This window comes from Equus caballus, chromosome 30, assembly GCF_041296265.1.
Source record: "Equus caballus isolate H_3958 breed thoroughbred chromosome 30, TB-T2T, whole genome shotgun sequence".
In the NCBI taxonomy this organism is placed as follows: domain Eukaryota; kingdom Metazoa; phylum Chordata; class Mammalia; order Perissodactyla; family Equidae; genus Equus; species Equus caballus.
The window spans coordinates 34,448,806-34,469,907 of NC_091713.1; the positions used below are offsets into that span (position 1 = coordinate 34,448,806).

At 39.4% G+C, this 21,102-nt stretch overlaps 1 protein-coding gene across 8 annotated transcripts in view; it reads left to right on the top strand.

Annotated features, from left to right (window-relative positions):
- NEK7 (NIMA related kinase 7) overlaps window positions 1–20,499 on the top strand; it is a 160,936-nt gene extending 140,437 nt beyond the window's left edge. For all 8 annotated transcript variants that reach the window (XM_023632458.2, XM_070255982.1, XM_023632459.2 and 5 more), the window contains one exon: window positions 17,466–20,499. In XM_023632458.2, the coding sequence (XP_023488226.1) occupies window positions 17,466–17,576 (111 nt within the window). In that variant the 3' untranslated portion in view covers window positions 17,577–20,499. The remainder of the gene's footprint in view (window positions 1–17,465) is intronic.
- The last annotated feature ends 603 nt before the right edge of the window (window positions 20,500–21,102 follow it).

Consider the following 21,102-nt stretch of genomic DNA (forward strand, 5'->3'; position numbering starts at 1 on the left):
AGGTCATCAGCATGTCCGCTCGCCCTTCCTAATAGCGCAGCTCCTCATGCTCACAGCCGCAGACCGGCAAACAATCAGAACTTTCTTTTCTTGGCAGAGCTTCCCTCCTGTTTATGTTTTCCAGAAATTGAAACGTACATCTCTTAGCCACATCTTTCTCAGCCTTATTCTTTCAGCTTTACCCTCCCTCCTTTGACAATACCTGTCCTGTCACCACCTCACTGCTGAAATCAAATTCCTATGGGGAAATGTATTGAGGTTATCATTGTAGACATGTTAAAAAGCATATGGGATGGGTTTAAAAATTTTGGAAGACTTTGCCTTATTAAGATCTAAGTCTGAAATCCTTTCTTGCTTTGGGAACCCACTGAGATAAATTGTTTTGGCTTTACCCAGCGTCCAGTTTTTCATTGAACAAAAAACATCTCCCATTTTAACCTAATATGTCATGATTTTGCCAGTATTTAAGCAGAAGATATGCAGAAAAGCAGTGTTTCAGGTTAACTGTTTCACGTAACTCTTTGGAAAGGTCATTGGGGATCTACCCAGAGAAAACACTGTCTAGAGCTAGACATCTTGCCTTCCCATGAGCAAGAGAGTCTTTTGCCCAAGGAACCTGAAAGGAGGAAAGGAAAAATACAAAACAATGGTAATGTTCACTCATTAGGTAGTCTTGTCGCTCTTTCTATTTTGAAGTGAATAGCAATCGGTTTTAGTTTTATATAAGGAAAATTGAGTCAGTGTAACTTGAATTATATCTCTAAAGAATTTTTCCATATGTAAAGCATTTGTGGCCCTAGAATGTTATAAGTACCTTTTTCTCTAGTGGTTTTGATACTGATAATCAATGATGCCTGGCTTTGTGTTTCATAGCGTTTGTATTCAGGTAATTAGAATAAACTCTTCCAAGACAGTAATGATAATTTAGAAGTATTATCTTTATTTGATGTTAATGCTATCACGTTAGCCATTTTTAATTACCATTTTGGGTGTAGAATATAAATATGGCATTTCACAAAACCACCTTCAGAACCATAGGCCTGGAAATACAGTAGGGTGTGAACAATAATGCAAAATGATAGCAAGAATGTCAGGGGCCGTTCTTTGTTGTGTCATTCATGCTGTCTTCTTTTTTCCATGAAGCGCATGAATATTTCACATATCTGCATCCTCATCCCCTATTCTTCTTGACTAATTTTCAGACTGTCTGCATTTGCATTTCACATGGTAGCTGATTAGGAGATGCCGAGTGCAGCAGTGAAGCCTCAGCAGGCGGTTGCCATGGTGACCTTCAGCAGGATTTTAATGATGATACCACTAGTGGTTCGTTGAAGTCGGCCTGCCTGCAGGGCTACTCACTGCAACTGAGTGTGAAGTCGGATCCGTGGATCCTCAGCCAAGGGGCAGATATCAAAGTCTGGCCCAGATAGAAGGTCTTGGAGTTGGGAAAGGAAAACAGATTCCACTTCTTACTTCACTCCATACAGTTCCCAGTTTCGAAAGGAGATATAAGCAAAACACGTTACAGGGTGCACTTTTCAAAAAAGACAGTACGATTCCTCATATTGCTGAAATCTGTTGTTATGCTGTGGTAAAGTAGAAAGCGGTCATGTCTAGGTAAACGCGGAAACTAATTCCTACTAAAGAAATGAGATACACAAATACAGACTAATAATGTTACTTTAATCTGTTCGTTTATGTGGGAAAGTTCTCAGAACCAGAGCTTTGAAATGCAGATGCGCTGATCAATATTTCTCTCTTTAAGTATAATGATACAGAACTTATGGTAGCAAAAAACCCAAACAGTTTTGGTGCTGCCATACGTTAACGGTACCTTAAATATTTCTTTATATATAGTAGGCTTTTTAGGTCTTTTAAAAGTCCAAATTGCCATTTGACTTTTTAGCATGGCAAAATATAGGAAACAATGAAAAGTGAAGTATTAAGTTTTTAAACAGGGAACTTTTAATTAAAAGACTCAATAAGTCAATTTTATAGCTGAAACAATAACAGACTCTATATAAGTGTCTGAAAAATGAAAATTTTAAGCAAATTAATTTCCCACCAAATGTCTATTTGAAAGCTTGTCAGATTGGTTTAGCTACTGCTGAATTTTTAAGGGTGCTGCCCAAGGAGGGTTTGAAGGAACGTTTCATGAGAATAGTAGCCATGCCTGCACACCAGCCTCGACCAATGGGAATCCTAAGGAACTCTATGATATTTATTTCTAGATATAGTCACTCCATTTAGAAGAACTCAGAGTTTAAAAGTTTGGGATTTTTAAAAAATTTCTTATATTCTAAAACATAGATGCACTTAAGCATCAAAAACCAAAAGTAGTATTGTTTGGGAAAGCAAATTGCTCTTAGAAATCTCTTAGATTTAGTTAAACTTGGTATTGTTGGTGATTATGAAATTAACATCAGTGAAGCACACATTTATTGAACATTTATTAGGTACAGGGAATTATGATTCCAAGGGCCCCTCGTCATCTGATCTGGGCTTCTCTCAAGACTTATTGATCACAGAGGACTCTCTTTTTTCCCTAACTCTACCCATGCAGGTTCTCCTAGAAGTTCCATGAATTTCTGTGTGTTTGTGGGTTCTGTTTCCTCTTTCTGAAGTATGCTTTCCCTGGTTCTTTAGCAGCGAACTCAGTCTCTTTAAACCAAAGCGTAGACGTCATCTCCTACCTGGCTGCCCTCTCCCTTCTCCCCTCCTGTACTCCCTCCCTTGGCATCACACCGAGTGCTGGTTGTTTCTTCCTACACGTTGCTCCCCTCCAGACTCTCCAGCTCCTGCTCCTGAGGAGCAGTACCTGTGTTTGATCCCAGTGTCTCTATGGCCCAACACAGTAAAAGATACAGTGATTAATTGATTGATTCATTGAGGGAGTGATGGAGGGAAAGAGTGAGATTAAAGGAATAAATAAAAAAAAGAATGAGTGAACCAATAAATGACAATTGAACCAGTGAGAGAAACTTCTCAAAGAGCTCTCTATCGGTAAGGCAGAAAGTTACTCAAAAGACAGGCCAGAAGCTATGATAGTTCCTTTTACTGATGTTACCTGCTTTATGATTTTTACATTCTTAGAAGCAAGCAGCATCATTTCTGGACTGTCCAGTGTCCGTTTACTGGGAAATAAGACAAATGGATTTTTCCCCCTCAATCTCAGTGTTTCCTTGAGAGACACCGGAGTGGTCATCAAAATTATGCGTTTTCACTGTTGTTCACTAAATTATGTCCTGAGATGCTAAGTTAAAGTAGTAGTTATAGTGATAATTGTTTAGAAAGTATAAAATAGGACTCTATTCTGAGTGAGTTCTTTTTAACCAACGTATTGTATTGAAAATCTGAGCATTAAAATCATGTAGAGTAGAGATTTTTGTCTCTTTAAATACTTTCAGTTTATTATTAAAAATTCATGGTTTAGGGTCAGCCCCAGTGGCCTAGTGGATAAGTTTGGTGCACTCCTTCGGCGGCCCGGGTTCGGTTCCTGGGTGTGGACCTACACCACTCTGTTAGCAGCCATGCTGTGCTGGTGGCCCACATACTGAAAAATAGAGGAGGATCGGCGTGGGTGTTAGTTCAGGGTGAATCTTTCTCAGCAAAAATAAATAAATAAATAATTTCCTAGTTTAAATAGAGAAGACACAAGAAAGTTTGAATAGAATTGTGCCTGAATGGTTGCTTTCGGCAGATTTCTCTTCATTTTAGGTTTGAGCAGATACATTTGGAAGGAAGTTCTGAAGAGTTGAGTAAAGGGTTTGCAGATGAAAGTGAAAAATGGCATAAGTAGGGAGCATCAGGGTGTTCTTGGTTTGAGAAAATAGAGGAGGGAGAAATTAAATTGAGGATTCAAAAACAATGCTTTGAGTGAACAAGAAATTTAAGTGCCAGTGAAACCTCGATGAGACGGTTAAAGCTTCTAATGAGGTGGATGTTACTGCAGTGGCGCTTGTGCATCTGAACTGATTGCTGTGGCAGGTGGGTATCTGGCAGTAATTTTAAATTTATTGTAAAGAAGAAAGACTTTCATAGGACCCAATGTTTGTGCTTATCTTCAGTTGTATTTTTGAAAACTTGTTAATTTAGTAGGTTTTGTTCTTTTTATAGATGAAGAAAGCAAAATACAATTTTGGAATTAGAATTATTAAACCATTAATTAGTTTTCATGTTATTTAATGCCTCTCTGTTATACATTGTATTTATTTTGTGACTTTCTGCCTCCAGCCCACAGATAGAAAAGTATCTGTTTTTATTAAAAATTCATTAATGGGACTATTTCTGAAATATACAATTAGCCTTTAAAATATCAACCTATAAGTTCACATCCAATCAAAGAGCTAATGGAAGATGAATGAAATCTCATAAACTTTCACCTCGTAAGTGGTAATAAACCTTTTTTACTTGAACCTCCCTTTCGTTATTCAATGGCCCTGCCTTTATTTTTTATTTTATTTTTTTTAAGTTAGAGAAATGAAAGCCAGAAGAAGGGTTTTCTCCTTCTTTTGACCTTCCCAGGAGTAATTTAGCTGTGCAACCTGACGGTGTATGGTGTCTTTCCTATCGCTTCACTCAAATGTATAACAATTTCCAGCATCATTTTCATTATTGAGACAGGAAAAGTATTGATTTTTCCAGAGTATTTAAAATATAAGGATTAAAAAGCACAATGCTTTTTCTATGCTTGATTATATATAAATAACAAAACAATAAATTTTTAGTTGACTAAACTGATTTTTATATATTTATAGGTTATTACAGAGTATGAATGTATTTACATGGCTTTAAATAAAATTGGAATAGTGAGTTTTTTCAGCTTTGAAAATCACCACTTTTCTTTAATCCGTATAACAACTTTCCTGTTAAAGAAATAAAGGCAATAGCATTATTCCCATTTGGCAAATGAGCAAATAGAGACCCAGACAGTATTAGAGCAGACACTAGACTCCAGGCGCCTCCACCTCTCACATGCCACTGCTGGGCTGCAAGACCTATACTATACCACCCGAAGAAAACTCCCAGGTGCTGTGTGAGTGAGCCTTTCCTGATTTCTACCCTTGGACTTGCCAGTTCTTCATCTTTCTCGTCTCTCTTCTTACCCTCTCACACACCATGTTTATCTGGAATCTCCTGGCCTAGCAGGATGCTGTGGTCCAGGGCAGACACCATCTGGCGTATGCTCAGAACCCTCCTGCCCTTTGAGGACTCCAGGGCCTGTAGTGTTGAAAGGAAAGAATGAGGACACTGTCTGCGGAAGGGTTGGAATTATCTTTACATATTACAGTATGTAAAAATTACTACCTACATTTCCTGTAAGATATCAGATGTGTTGATGTGTAATATGCTAAACCAAAAAATGTTATAGTTTGTCATAATTGTACTAATACTTATTTTCCAAATGGTAACCCTTAAGGAAAGGAAAATAATGAAAGCTTTGAAAACTATAACTGATTTTTAATACCTAACATTTATAAATAACTGCTGTTCATATTTAAATTCAGAATATGCTTAAAGAAGCTTTTTAAGAAAGTTGAGCCAGTAACAAAAAAACATGACCTTTGTTTTGGCTCATAAAAGAGCTACTTTATGTAAATAAGAAAAAAACCAAGATGAGAGTGTCAGGCACAGATTATTTTTGCATTTTTTAAAGTTACAGTTGGTTTATAAAACTTTTTTATTCATTTAAGCAGTCTGAATAGTTGTATTATTCATAGTTGCTAGATTCACAGATTTTAATAGAACTGTATAAATTCTCTGGAGTTGTTAGTGGAAGTTGACCAATGTTATTTAAATTGGTGCTGGAAGATTTTTCCTAATACAGTGTGCCACGTATATTTAAAGGAGGGACATTATAGTATAAAGCACAAATAATGTTTGGAGGTAAATCTGTTTTCACAAATATTTCCGTAGTCCTTCTGATCTTATAAGATCCAATGCTAAGTGAGATGAGAATGTTTTACTTTAAAATGTAGAAAGAGATGCATAACATTAAGTATAATTTATAACTGTGCCATTATTTATTGAAATAAACTTAATGTTGAATGTGACCTCAAACACTCTAACATTTTGATTTTCCTTCCTAAAAATTGTTTTAGTAAGTTAGCTATTCTCGTTTGTAATATCAATTGACCATCTTAAAGTTGCCTCCGTATAAGGTGGGATCTTTAAGCTTTGAATGTTCCATTTTTATTTAAAAAAATATATTTAAGCAGGCCCTCTGTTCACTTATGCTTCTGAAGTGACACTGGGGACTTGCTCCTTGAAGACGCGAATCCAAAACGGTGCCCTATATTCCACACATCCTGTGGGATCCTATAAAACCATGTAACTTTCTGTAAGACTATCACAGTTTTCAAAAGACACTGAGTGATCTTCAGTTGTGTCATATAGACATTACATTACCTCCTCTCTGTGCGAGATGGCTTTCTTTCCCCGCTTCCGTCTACCCCCGAGTCACTCACTAGTGACACTTGGGTGTACAAGTTGCAGATGCCTAATCATTCTGGATAAATATCTAAAGCTCCGAAATATGGTGTGCTTTAATGCATTAGACCCACTTTGGGGTGCTAAAATATGTCCTTGGGTAGATGGAAATTGGGTCTATCTGGGAGCATGATCTAACGTAATTGGTCTCAGAGGGATTAAGATGGGGGTGGACAAGAAGCAGTACCAATAGCACCAGTCTTTATTGTTCTGTTGAGAGTTGTGTTAGTGACCTAAAGCTATCACACACAAAGAGCCCTATTGTTATTACCTGTACGTGACCGCACTTGATGCGTAATTGGGTTATCGCCCTCACGACAATGACTGTTAACGCTCTCTTCTTTTTAGTATTTCTGGTTGCAACCTATATGCTTTGATGGTTCTTTAGAAATATATAGATCAAAATACATTAGTATTTTCTCCACTTCGTTGAAAACAAATACTCATTAATTCATGTAATTTATGATTTCGTAATCCTTTAGAAATGTTAGAATCCATTTTGTTTTTTACTTTATATGCTTTTTCTCGTTTAAATCTTTCTGTGTTGCTTTTAAATTTCCCTTAAGCATCTGAATTAAACAGTTTCTTCTTTGATTTTCTAAAGGCTTTTGCATGTTCAGACCTTTATTTTTGCCTTAAGTTTAGCTTCATATATAAAAACAAATTGGGAAAAAACCCGAAGTACACGTTTTTACAAACATGTAAAATAATGCAAACTAAATAAATTTTTTGAGATGACCTAAACCATGAAATGTTTCTTTACTTGCACCTGTTCACTTTTATTAATGTTGTAATATCTACTGATTTGGAATTATTTCTGTAATATCAAATAATAAATGGAAAGCTAATTCCTTCAGTTCAAACACACACACAAATTTTTTGAGCAAGTGATAACCTAGTAATATTTTTAGATGCTGAAGCCTGACATATACGAATATATATAAAATTCTTAAAGTTATTATGTGAACATATGTTTTCCTTGAACATGGTTAATAATGTAGTACTTAGGATCATCACAAAGTATTGGATAAATGTTAAGGAGTTTTAAAGTAACTTCCTTTCTTCCAGAGTTTTACAGGAGCTTTTTTAAAATTACAAGATTAACATTGAGAGAGATCTCTAAGATAATTATTTCATTTTGATTATTTAATGTCTGACTTTCTGATAGAAAACTTAAGAGAACATTCAAGTACATTTCATTTGTTCGAAGGGAGTTACTGTCATTTTAATGAGTGAGTCAGATTAGAAATAACATTAAAATTGTAACTCTCATCGTCTTACTAATCTGAACACTTTTGTGTCATCGTTTATGTGTCTCTCTCACGAATAAGGTGGACCCGTACCTCGTTGTGCAGAGCCCTGGAGAGAATTCTTGGAGGAAATTTTTGATCAGAGTTGGCCTGTGGAATATGAGGGCAGATCCACTGATTTTAGACACCAGATGAACCGGCGTTAGAGCTGGCATTCTTTTGAGAATCAAATAGCCTGACAACTGTCTTTGCCTATCTGGAAGGTCACCTCACCTTTGTGCAGAGGTGGCCACGAAGGAACCTGCAGACCAAGTAGGATTTTCATGGGGCAGCGTAACACAGCAACTTTGTCAAAGGCTGGGCTCTGAAACTGGACCGCCTGCCTTCGGTCCCAGGCCGTGCCCATTACTGCCTTTGTGACCTGAGGAACGCTGCTCCTCTGTAAAGTGTGTCCTAGTAATGCCTACCCCATGGAGCGGTTATGAAGACTGGGAAGTTAAATCGTGTAAAAATGCACAGAATGGTGCCTGCTTCACAGTGAGAACTCAAGACATGGCAGCTTTTAAGAAATGGTTTTCTCTCTGCTCTGGTACCGGAAATAGGATGTAGTTGAAGGCCCAGAGTTGCTTCCTGGGGCACAAAGAGATGTCTTTCGATCTGAGAATGCTCAGGATACTGTATTCCAGCTGTCCACTGGAAACTTAGAAAAACTAACCACCGCTTCCATGGAGCCTCTAAACCTAAGTCACGTGGCCTCCAGATGACATGTCCACCAGCTGCAGAAAGTGTGCCCCTGAGTAACCAAATGAATCAACCTGTTATGTGTAGTTATTTACAACTTGAAATTTGGAGGGGCCGGTCCCCTAGCATAGTGGTTAAGTTTGAGTGCTCTGCTTTGGTGGCCTGGGTTTGTGAGTTTGGATCCCAAGGACAGACCCACACCACTCGTCAGCCATGCTGTGGTGGTAACCCACATACAAAATAAAGGAGGATTGGCAACAGATGTTAGCCCAGGGCCAATCTTCCTCAGCAAAGAAAAAAAAAAAAATTAGAGACTATATGGCAAAGGTATGAGTTTTTCTCTTCTCTGATTAATGACTTTTAAACCCTTTCTGCTGTCTCTTAATGTTATTCCTAGTTTCTGATGTGTAGGTGACTGTTTAATCCTCCTATTCATTATGGCAGGGGCACAAATACCTCTACCATCTAAAAGTGAGGTCATACTTTCTTTACATAAAAAGAAGAAAGGACGAGATGTGACCTTATTTATGTAACTCAAATTGTGATCTGATATGACAAGAGACTGTTCATGGATCCACATAAACTTGCATTTTTAACCAAATTATTAAAGTTAAAGGCATAAAACTTAGGCCATGGCAGTTTGTAACACGAAAGAAAGTTATTTGTTGTGATTGTTTTTCTCTCACTTTGCCAAAAGACTGTTGCAACTGATTCTCCCTTGCCCTGCCCCACACTAGGTTGACAATCTGTTTAAATGTATCTTTAGAACAATCAATAGACATCTCATATATATGAAGGAAAACTGCATCAAATTAAGAATTCAGGCCTTTGTAAATCTTTCATTTTCTATTTACAATCCATCTTTTTTCAAAAAGGATTTGAGATAGGAGGCCGGCCCCGTGGCCGAGTGGTTAAGTTCATGCTCTCCACTTCGGCAGCCCGGGGTTCCACCAGTTCAGGTCCTGGGGGCAGACATGGCACCACTCATCAAGCCACACTGAGGCTGCGTCCCACAGAGCCGAACTAGAAGGACCTGCAACTATGTACTGAGGCACTGTGGGGAGAAGAAGAAGAAGAAAAGAAAAAAAAGATTGGCAACAGATGTTAGCTCAGCTGACAAACTTTAAATAAAAAAAAAGGATTTGAGATAACTTACAACAAGAAACATGACTCACAGGTTACTAAGATAGAAATAGAAGTACCGATTCAGAACCGAGGGTGGAAGGGAATGAACTGTACCCATCTTAATGGCCAGCAGAGGTGCTGCGGTTGACTGGCTCATTTGGTTATAGCTTCCTGTCTGTCGTTGCTCAGAGGGAAACAGTAAGCAAATGGTTTCTGTTTTTAAGAAGGAAATATGCCAGTTCCTCAAAGATGGTTTTTTCCTACTAAATTATGACAGCAGGTTTCTTCCCTAAGGATCCGTGGATAGTGTGCCAGGCAGTGTCTTCAACAGCAGTTATGCAGCAGATACCCAAGTGATGTTTGATGAAATCCAAAAGCAGCAAAGATGACTTTGGAAAGGTGATTTGGCAGCAGGATAAACTCATGTGCTCCCAGGATGCAGCCTTCTGGTGACCTAATTTGGTTAAATTATCCAAAGTTGGGACGATGAATTTTATCCTTTACAGAGTCTTCCCTGAATTTTAATTTCTCTTAGCAAGAGTTTGATGGGAGCTCTGTAGCACTCCTTTCAATACTCTTTGAATATTCAAATCTTCGAACATTCAATACATTGTTAGATACTCTCTGACAAGGACCAGGAGTGATGGATTCTATTCTGATTTGCTTAAGGGAAAACAAACTAAGTCAGGTTGACATCCGTGATCAGAGAGGAAGCATCTCACTGCTGTGTTCACTGGGTAGAAACCAGACCAGCCCCGGAGTAGCTGAATGACGTCCCTGAGATGGTACTTTCTCCGCTCTGTGATGACCACCTAAGAACTAGCATTTCCTGGTTAAACCTAGTAACTCATCTCTCTCGGTTGGAACCCAGATACTACCTTAAACCAAGTGACATCTCTTTATAGTGGTAATGATTTGAAATTCAACCAGTTAGTGCTTTTTACTGAATGATCACCAAGCATGCAGAGTTAAATCAGGATCGTGAGGAATTCAAACCAGAAGGCCCGTGAGTAAAAGTAAGCAAGCTCTCAGCAGCGAGGAGTGGAGAAGACCTGATTAAAGATCAGCTGATGGGGTTCCAATTCAGGCTCCACCGTCGCTTTTTGAATTGATTCTTAATGTCTTCCTCTGTAAAATGAGATTGTTGTGGGGGGTTTACAGTGCTTTAAATATTAAGGGGCTGGCCCCATGGCCTAGTGGTTAAAGTTATGCACGGTCCACTTCGGCAGCCCCAGGTTTGTAGGTTCGGGTCCCAGGCACAGACCTACTCCAATCCTCAGCCATACTGTGGAGGCATCCCACATAAAAAAAATAGAGGAAAATTGGCACAGATATTAGGGCAAATCTTCCTCACCAAAAAAAATAATAATAATAAATAAATACTAAAAGGATATGGGAGATTTTGTAAAATATTAAATCCTATATAATTATGGGATATGTTTATAATCCAAAATGATGGCTGCCCTTAAGCAAGACTAAATGAAGACGTGCATATTTAAGAGAACCATACAGTTGAAAACTATGTTCACCATAGGTTGACAACTTTTCACTTGAACTGCCTCCTTTATTTGCATAATCTAGAAATGGGTAGTGTCACAAAAATTGTTCAAATATACAATTCAGTTATCTAGGTATAGATGCAGAATTAAACCTAACATTCCAAAATCATAGTTCCACCCAAATGTCAATATGGCGGTATCTCAAATGTGATACCTTCAGAGCTCACTGTCCCTCTTGCCCCTTCAAGGCCACTGCTCCTTCCTCCTCCTCTTAGTGGCAACACTGTCCTTTCACATATCCTGGTGAAAGCTTCTGATGAACAATGCTTCTTGCCTGAAATCTTAGAGGAACTTTACTGAGCGTTCTGCTGGTATTGCTCTTTCTTTGCTCTAACTTGGACTATTTCAGAAGAACGTGAAGTGAAACAGAGCTCTCATGATCTCTCCCTTGGGTGTAAGGGCCGAGTTCCTGTTGCCTGCATGAATAGATATAAACTCCTCGAGTCTTTCCTTTCTTGGGCCTCAGTTTATCATTTCATCCCCGTTGCTCCCCAGCCATCCGAGAGCCCTTGTCGTTGCTTTCACACGCCTCACGCCTTCTCTGGCTGAGCATCCTCATTCATTCTGTTACTCCTGCTTAGAATCCTCTCCGCCCCTTCTGTATATTAGAATTCTGTTCATGCTTCAGACCTCAGTTCAGATGCCACGGCCACAAAACCTTCCTTTTTTCTCTCACCCAGAAGTTACCTATTCGTTTTTGCATTCATTCAACACGCTACTGAGCACTTACTGTTTGTCCATCCTCCAGACCTTGCCGTTGGGAGAACACAGACACTGAGTGAAGTACAAGGAGGTGTTAATAAGGGCTTTAGTAAAAGTACGTGAAGGATATTATGGAGGCCAAGTAGAAAATACTAAGTTGTACATGGCAATAGGGTGGTTAGGAAAGACTTTAGAGAAGAGATGGGCATTGAAATGAGTAGTGACCGTCAGAGAAGAGAGCAGGGGGTTTTGAGAGAGGCATTCTAATAAGAGGAACGGCATAAATAAAGATGCGGGAACCTGAAACAGTTTGGTGAGCACAGAACTGTGATTTCTTATGGTTAGATGTACGGTGGGGCTGGAGGGAGGAGGGGTTTGGGGCTAAATGTGAGTCTGGAAAGGTGAGCAGGAGCCAGATTTTAGAAGCCCATGTTATCTTACGCTGAAGGTGTTCGACTTTCTAGAGGACGCTGGGGAGCCGTTGAAATGCTTAATGTTGAACTGTAGTCAGCTTGGTGTTTAGGCAGTGCTGGAGATTGGAAGAAAGCTGGGGACAAGAAGCTGCAAGACTATTCCAGACAGCAACAGTGGAGACTGTGACGCAGGAAGAAAGGCAGTTGTCAGCAGTCAGGAAACAGTAGGATGTGGTTGATGGTTGTTGGGCAAGTGGGGAGGAAGCGTAATGAGGTGTCCTGTGTGAATTTCAGATTCCTCTGGCTTGAGAAATTGGAGACACTGTCCAAGATAGGACAGACTGGTTTGGGGTGAAAAATAAGTAAGACCTCAGTTCTGGACATGATTAATATGAGTATTTGTGGATAGATCTGCTCAGAGGGCAGTTGGAGATCCATGACTGGAGCCCATGCAGGGGTCTGGGCTGACAATCCGTGTCTGTGTGCCTCAGCCTGGTGGCGGTCGTGGAAGCCATGGAAGCAAACAAAGCTGTTTGGGATAAGAAGGTAGAGGGGCCGGCCCAGTGGTGCAGTGGTTAAGTTCACACGTTCCGCTTCTCGGTGGCCCGGGGTTTGCCGGTTCAGATCCCGGCTGCGGACATGGCACTACTTGGCACGCCATGCTGTGGTAGGCGTCCCACATATAAAGTAGAGGAAGATGGGCACGGATGTTAGCTCAGGGCCAGGTTTCCTCAGCAAAAAGAGGAGGACTGGCAGTAGTTAGCTCAGGGCTAATCTTCCTCAAAAAAAAAAAAAAAAAGCAGAGGATAAGAAGGTAGAGTGGAAAAGGAAGAGATAAGGAAAGGAGAGAACTTTGGGACATACCAACATTTCAGGGATTGTCTGAGAAAGATAAACCTACAAAGGAAACCAGAGAGAACAGTGAGAGAAGCTAGAGGAGATGACCAGAGTGGTGGCCTGGAGTCCGAGGATGAGTGCCCCCCCGACACGGTGCCAGCAGCAGCATCAGCCGCACAGAGAGGGCACGTGAGAGGTGGACAGAACAGAGTTCGTGAGATGAGCACCTGGATCACTGCTCATCTTTGCCACAGCAGCTTCAGTGAAGTCCTGTTGGGGTGGAGGGGGTGGACAGGTGATGGCAGTGAGCTTACAGTAATAGACTGAGGAGCTGGATATCATAACTACAGTATTTTTTTTCACCCTCAAGAAGCTTGGCTGTGGAGCAAATAAGTAAAATGTGGCAGTAGTTAGGAGGGGTTCCATGCATTTTTTTTAACGTGGGAGAGACTTAACTGTACTTATCTGGACTATGATGAAGGTGTCAGCAAAGGAGGAGAGATTGAAAATGGACAAGAGGAACCACTGATCATTGTTCACTCCTTAAATATTCATTCAGAGCCAGCTATGTCCTAGTTACCAGTGGATAAAGGTTCAGATTCTGGATGAGATTCCAGTGATGGAATTGAGAGTAGAAGAAAAGAAATATTCTTCTGATACTAGAAGAAGAGAGATGAGATGGCTCAGATACAGATACGTCTGGAAGTGTTGAGGCTAGACACTGAGGAAGCTGAGGTCTGATGGTCCTGATGTGTCTCTGTGAGGTGGGAGGCAGGGAGGTGGGTGAGAAGGAATGGAGGAGGACCGCACCCACGGGGTAGTAGGGGTTGAGACTAGCCGTTGTGGGGAATGGGGCTCGTCAGGTGTAACAGTTGGGTTGCAGAACAGCTTTTGAGGTCCAGCTGCAGTTGGAACCCATGAATCCGGTGACTCCAGACTACATGTTGTCTGGAATTTTCTCCAGCAGTCCTTAACATCCTGCTGTAGAAGCAAAGGAAAATTTTTCAGGATAGGGATAATGAAAAGACAAAGGATCGGTTATTAATGGTGCTGCCAAGTGAGTGGCTAAAGGATTGTGCTGAGAGGTCGAGACTGGAATCGAATGACGTAAACCCAAAGGGAGAGGATCGACTGGAGGAAAGGAGTTGGAAATGGTCTTGATGAAGGGCGGCGTGAGAGACCAGGAAGGACAGGAGCTTGTGCTTGCGTTTCTTCTGTGACACACGGCGTTTTAAGGAGTAGGTGTCCCCTGGGGAGGAGTGACTAAACTGGAATGAAAGTGAAGGGTGGGGGCAGGTAATCAAGGACTTTGTGTTGGAGAGGGGATCCAGATGGATGCCCAGTGACCCAGGATGATGGTGCAGTGGTTGGAATGGAGAGGAATACAGTCAGCTGGGGGTCCTCAGTGACTAAGGTGGGACCGCTCAGAGGTAAGTAGATTGTAGGAAAACGGGGAAAGCAATGATGGCATCCTCTGGGCAGCTGCTGTGTATGGTCTTCCCAGCTCTGCCTCACAAGTATTTCTTGAGCTACCTATTGTTTTCTCCTTCACAGTAGAATTATTTGTGTGATTTCCTGAGTCTCACAGTTATTTCTTTGTCAGTCAGTCTTCCCTCACTAGACTGTGAGTCATATAAGGACAGGTACCATGGATGTTTCATTCATTGCTTTGTCCGCACCTCCTAGGAAAGTGTCTGGTTCAGAGTAAATACTCAATAAGATTTTATTCACTGGCTAAGTGACTGAATGAATGAATGAATGAATGACGGGAGGAAGAGAGAGGCAGAAAGGAAGAGTCAGGATGACAGAAAGGAGAATGAGTCGTGTTCTCTCTTCCCGTCCTGGGCTGTAAGCCTTCCTTTGTGCATAGTTCCGTGTCCCCGTTCTCCTCAGTGTCCTCAGATGCCAGCACAGTGTCTCTTGCAGAGTGGATCCTCCAGAAAGATTGGTGTCGCGAACGAGTGAGAATCGCTGCCGAAGCATATTTTAATTGTATAGGGTTTTATTTTCATATTTTATTAGTTTATTACCATAACAAAAAATTTAGGGAAGAAGTTATTAAGAGATTGATTCATAAATATGGTGAGGTATGCCTATTTTATATCTCATATCTGGTTTTTATACTGTGGTGCTTGTTAATAGTCCCTCTGGAAAAGAAAAATCTTGATGATGAGATAAGCTACGTATCTGATGGAGATCGAGCCACATAAATGAGGAGAAAAAAGCAAGCAGTGCGTTGTTCTGGCTCTCTCTGCTGTAGGGTTTCTGGTTCACCTGTCCTCTCTTCTGAGGGCTTGTCCCTGCAGAGGGGCTAAGCAGCAGCTGCTCATGTGGCTCCCTCTACCTGCTCGTGCCCCCTCTTCATCTTTCCCCTCCATATTATTCCTAGTTCCCGTCTTTTACTTTGGAGAGCTAGAGAACCACTGTCGTCTCAGCAAACTTGTGTCAGTCTCTCTCTAATATTGGGGGCTCTTTCCTCATGGCAGGAGAGCGTCAGGGCCAGACATTTGCCACAGCCTGTTGGAAATTTCACCTTGTTCTCAATTGTTAGGCAGGAAAAGTAAGGTTTCTGGATCAGCTCGAAGGATGTGGCAGTTTTATTCAGTGAAAAAATTGCTATTGCATCCACTTGTATTTTGTTTAAATATAGTGAATTTTTGTACCACAGTTAGGTTTTCCTATTATCCTTTCTGCTGCTTTTATCATTTTTATCTCTAAACAAAATATGTGACAACTAGATGATCTGTTAGAACACATTATCCTTTTAAATATAAGTATTATTATAAATGCTTTTCCCATTGTTGTCTGTATTGTGTATAACTAGATGTATATGTTTTTATATAATGGGTAAAATGCCAGCCTCTTTCTGATCTGAGTTTCTCTTAGATCACCATAATAAAATGCCTTGGGTATTGCTGTCCCCTTAGGGGTTTTTAAAGCTATTCCTTGCTCCGTTGCAAGGAGTACAAATTAAGGTCCTCAGACCCTCTCAGTGAGTGTAACATGACCATCGATACTGTTCAATTTCCAAATGTGAAGTTGAATCATGAAACGTCATTTTGGTAGAATTGTGTCATCTAAGGGATTAGAGCCAGGAGAACCCTTATAGGGCATCTACACCCTCCTTGCTGTGTAGACAAAGAAATAAACCTCCAGAGACAGCGCCTGACCTGAGGGCACAGGGCTACAAGGGCCTTCAGCAAGCCTGCTTTCCACCTCACTGTACCTGCCGTCTCCTTCCTCCGGCCCCACTCCTGTCTGGTGAGCTCCTCACACATGTCCTGGATGTAAGAATGACATTTCTCACTGGCGTTAACCTTCTCCATTGCACTGTTAAAAGATTCAGCCCACAAATTTTATCACCACTTCTATTTGCTCTAGATGAAAATTTTTATGGTTGAAGTTGAGGACTGTGAAGAATTTATAGTAATTTGATAAATTAAGAGCCAGTATACTGTCCAGAAAAACTTAATGCATGCTTTCAAAATATCTAGATTATTCCTAAAGACATACTTATAAAGCAAAAGAATCTGATTCTTCCTCTTCATTTGGCGCGCTGTCTATAAAACACCATCTCCAGTGTTACGAAGACACATAGTTTCATGGCAATTAAAATTGAGAAGGAAGTCCTACTTTCTTCCACTCAGTGGCTTTAGGACCAGGTCGGGGGATATTTTCTTAGTCTATTGCTATGTGCTTTCTTGTGTGGTGTAAATAAGTAAACCTCAGCCCCCTCATCTGTGAAATGAGGATGTTAATACTACTTCACACAGACAAGAATTAGAATGCAGTAGTATTCTCGTTATTCTTAGTTTAGAGGAGTACTCTTCCTTCAACATGAAACTGATAAAAACTTGATATATAGAAATATAATCATATAATATATCTCGGTTCATGATAAATCCATGATAGTCATCTACCCTAATTGCCTTATATAAATTTAGAGATATGGTAAACTAATTATGAACATGTAAACTTAGATTCAAGGCTAATGTGGTAAATTCTAGATCCAATCAATGTGTGTATATCTATAGTTAATCTGAAGCCTTACAGTTAAAAACCTGTTGTCTTTAGTGACTGGTATCTTCTGATTAAACTCCTCTGAAGAATCATAAGGTCGTCTTAAAGCCTCTGCGGGAAGTACTTCTTGCTCCACGTGTGAAGGTGCTTCTCAGAACATTCAGCTAATTATAAAATCTTTGACAGCAGTCCCGTAAATTTTTAGTCAAAGGAATATTTACTCAGAAAGTGTCCCTTCTCTGCAAATCTATAGCTATTCAAAGCTTGTTGATTTTTAATAAGTAACTGGAATGGCTCTCCTGAGTGTGTCGTGTTCTCTTTCTCCGTAGCTACGACAGTTAGTAAACATGTGCATCAACCCCGACCCGGAGAAGCGACCAGACATCGCCTATGTTTATGACGTGGCGAAGAGGATGCACGCGTGCACCGCCAGCAGCTAGACACGTGGAAGATTATGAAGAACGTAACCAAAATAATTTAAAGTGTTTCTGTGCAGACTATACCTCCCCGTTTTTGTCTGGGTGTTAAGATGAATATTTCAGAGCTAGTGTGCTTTGAATCCTTAACCGGTTTTCATATAAGTTTCATTTTGTACCAATTTGCGTCACCTGCCTGCAAACCCCAAAAGACTTTGGAATAATCAAATTGCATGTTAGGAGAGTAAACGAAACACGATGGTTTTTAATGGCTAGAGATTTTTTTAGAGTTATTTAGAGTTTTCTGCTGATAAATTGTGTTCAGATAGACTCTCAGTGCCAAATATTGAAGGCGCAGCGTGGCGCTCGTCAAGATACACTCCCAGCCTGGGGAAGAGTATCTAAACTTGGGACGTGTTCGCTTTACAGTCGGACGTGGACATTCGAGAGGAACGCAATTGTGTGCTTTCGTGATCATTTTGTTTTTAAAAGTTTGAAGTATGTGTTTTGGTTCTTAGCTTTGTAGCTTTCAAGTACAGTTCTCAAGATAAGTGTAGACAAATTATTTGAGAAGCATTTGGAATTCTTAGCTTATACGTTGAAAATGCAACTATTAAATGTGAAAAGATTCGGGGACAAAATGTGAGTCAGACACTGAAGAGTTTTTTGCCTTTGTTTTGTTTTAATATCTTTGATCTTCTCTTTGCATTAAAATGGTATAAATGAATCCATTTCAAAAGTGGTTAAGGATTTGTTTGGCTGGTGTGATAGTAATTTTGAAAGTTGCACATTGCCCGACGCCTTTTTTGTGTTTTTATTATTGTTTGTACATTTGAAAAATATCCTTTGAATAGCCTTACAGTACTATATTTCAATTTCTTTATAAATTTAAATGCTCTATTCATAACTGTACACCGTAGTGTCAGCATATGTTTTTATTCATAGATTTTATTGAAGTTCTGATTGGTCCCCTTCAGAAATTTTTTTATATTCTTCAAGTTCCCTCTTATTTATATTGTATGTGCATATGTGCATTTTTATCCATTAATGTTTCAGATTTGCTGAGAACATAATACCCTTTAAAAAAATATTTGTATTTGAAAGTTTTCCTGGATTGAAAACATTTTTTTTAATATTTAGAAATTTGGGCCACTCCATATGCATGCATTTTTATCTTGTTAGAGAGGAAGAAAGGATGTGTCTTGTGCTGTACCTGTGAATGTTGATGCCGTTTCAACTAATTTGACAAGGTTGTAATTTTAGAATATGTTTAAAGAAATGAAAACCGGCCATTACCACAGTCAGAATTTTTATGAGATTAACATTTCTGTTGAGAAGCTTTGAAACCAAGTACTGTATTCATGCATGAAGATGACCGACATGGTAACGCCTCGCTTAGTTCAAGGAGATGGGCAGAGTTTCCTAAATGCTGTCGTGGAAGTGTGTTTTCCCTGAATGCCTTCATGTCAGTGGTGACCAGTTCCTCACAGAATTGTGAAGCCAAGAGGCCGAGTCGCAGTCACCGTTACGGGACACCATGCCACCATGTAACCTTGGGATGGATAATCCTGCCAACGTGAAAACCTCATGTTCAGAGAACACCTACCTTTAGCCGATGTAATTGCTGGGTTTGTTTTTTCATGTAAGTATTTTTCTTACAATCATTTTAATACTTTCAAGTCATTTGTAAACTTTAAAACTGTATAAAGGGCAAAAGTATAAACTCTTCTTTTTTTTCAAAATTTAGTCAGTTATGGTATGTTCACTAGTTATGGTATCCGAAGGGTCGTTTTATCTCGCAATAGGCAAAGGAAACCTGATCGGTCCTTTATGAGGGCCAGATGCATTCTTTCTCCCAGATTCGAGTGACTTAGAACCTTTACCCTGAGCATCCATAGATTTATCGCCAGAAGTATGAGAGGAATTGTTTTTGTTGACGATTACTGTCATGCTCATTTTAATGCAATATAATTGATGGAGGTGAAATGTTCTGTGGTTGGAATAGATCTCTCCTCTTTCTTGCAATCTTGAAAAAATACCTGGATCTAAAATTCATTAGCTTGCCCCCTCGCAGTGACTTGCAAGCAAAAATTGAAGTTTTTCTTTCAGTGACTCTATCTGCTAGAAGGAAACAGCTGGGGAAAATTTAATGATCAGGGAAATCCACTATTATTTTCTACATGTGGAAACTTTTTGGATATTTTTTTTTTTATCTAAGTGTTCATATTTTTCCTGAAGAAACCACTGCATAAAAAAACAAATTCTAATTTTGAATGGGATCATTTTAAAGAATTATGAAGATGATTAGAAGTTTTAATTTTTATAATCACTTATAAAATGTTCTCTTTATATTCCTGTTTATAGGTAAACTTTGTGTTGATTAAGTAAAACATTTGGATTGATTTGGCAAACAGTAAAATGAAAGGTACATCCGATTCTAAGCCTTATTTAGACTTTGGTACCAGTTGCCCAGGGGAAAATGTGGGGTGACTTTGTTTTGTAAGCTGAGGTTTAGGAATGGTGGAAGAAGGGAATTCCTGTATAAAGTGCTCAACGATGTGCAATGATTGTAAATGTAGTAAGATATTACAGCCATTTCATGAATGCTTTACCATTTACATAGTCTCTTTTACAAAACACCATTCTTGTATCATTATACTTCAGGTGTTGCTGTTAACATTTACATGATATTTATTTTAGCCAAAATGTTATTCATATTAAATGTTTTTTCTTTAAAATGAATGTATTGTGTTTATAACCCACAAATGCGTAATTATCCTATGCCTCATATTTCAATAGTACTGTAATATGGACTTCTTTTGTGAAATACTTTTATTTTGTTATGCTTCAAATACACCTACTAAAAAGATTCTGTTGTTAGCTTTGAAAATTGTATAATATCCTAATATAAATAAAAATATAAAATTTAAAAATGAGTACAATAAAATGTTTATGGATCTCTGATTTCTCTTCTCCCTGAAGTGTCCCATTGTTTATTTTCACTTGACACTAAACCTAAAGAAACAGTTCTTGTTCGTTTCCGTGACTTTACCACCTGGGAGAAGCGCAAGGGTTGGAGCCGTCCAGGGTGGTGAGAGAGCTCTGACAGACCCTAAGAAGGAGTTTTTTAAATACGCAAAACTCAGGCACATCTTCGCATGTTCCTCTTCTCTTCAGTACATCATTTTCTGTCTTTGAATAAGAAAAGTTTTCTAAAGTTGTAAAAAGAGTCTAGAATTTAGGCAGCAGATTCCATTCCCATGACTGTAATGTGCTGCTAACAGTGTAATGGTTGGAATGTTCTTTCCACATAATAAGTGAAGATCTTAATGGGGTAGAATCTGCGAGGCTGGTGGTGGAGGGATGGGAGTACCTTCCACATTCACGTTCCGTTAGATCGTGGTGAAGAATAGCTAATTTTCTAACCTGTGACTTACGCTGAAGAGCCTTCAGTCTGTGTGTGTGCGTGATTGTAAGGTAAGAGTAAATTTTAGGCACAAGATAGTCTTGGACTAGTTATAAATATTATTCCAAAAGTATGCTTCTTAAT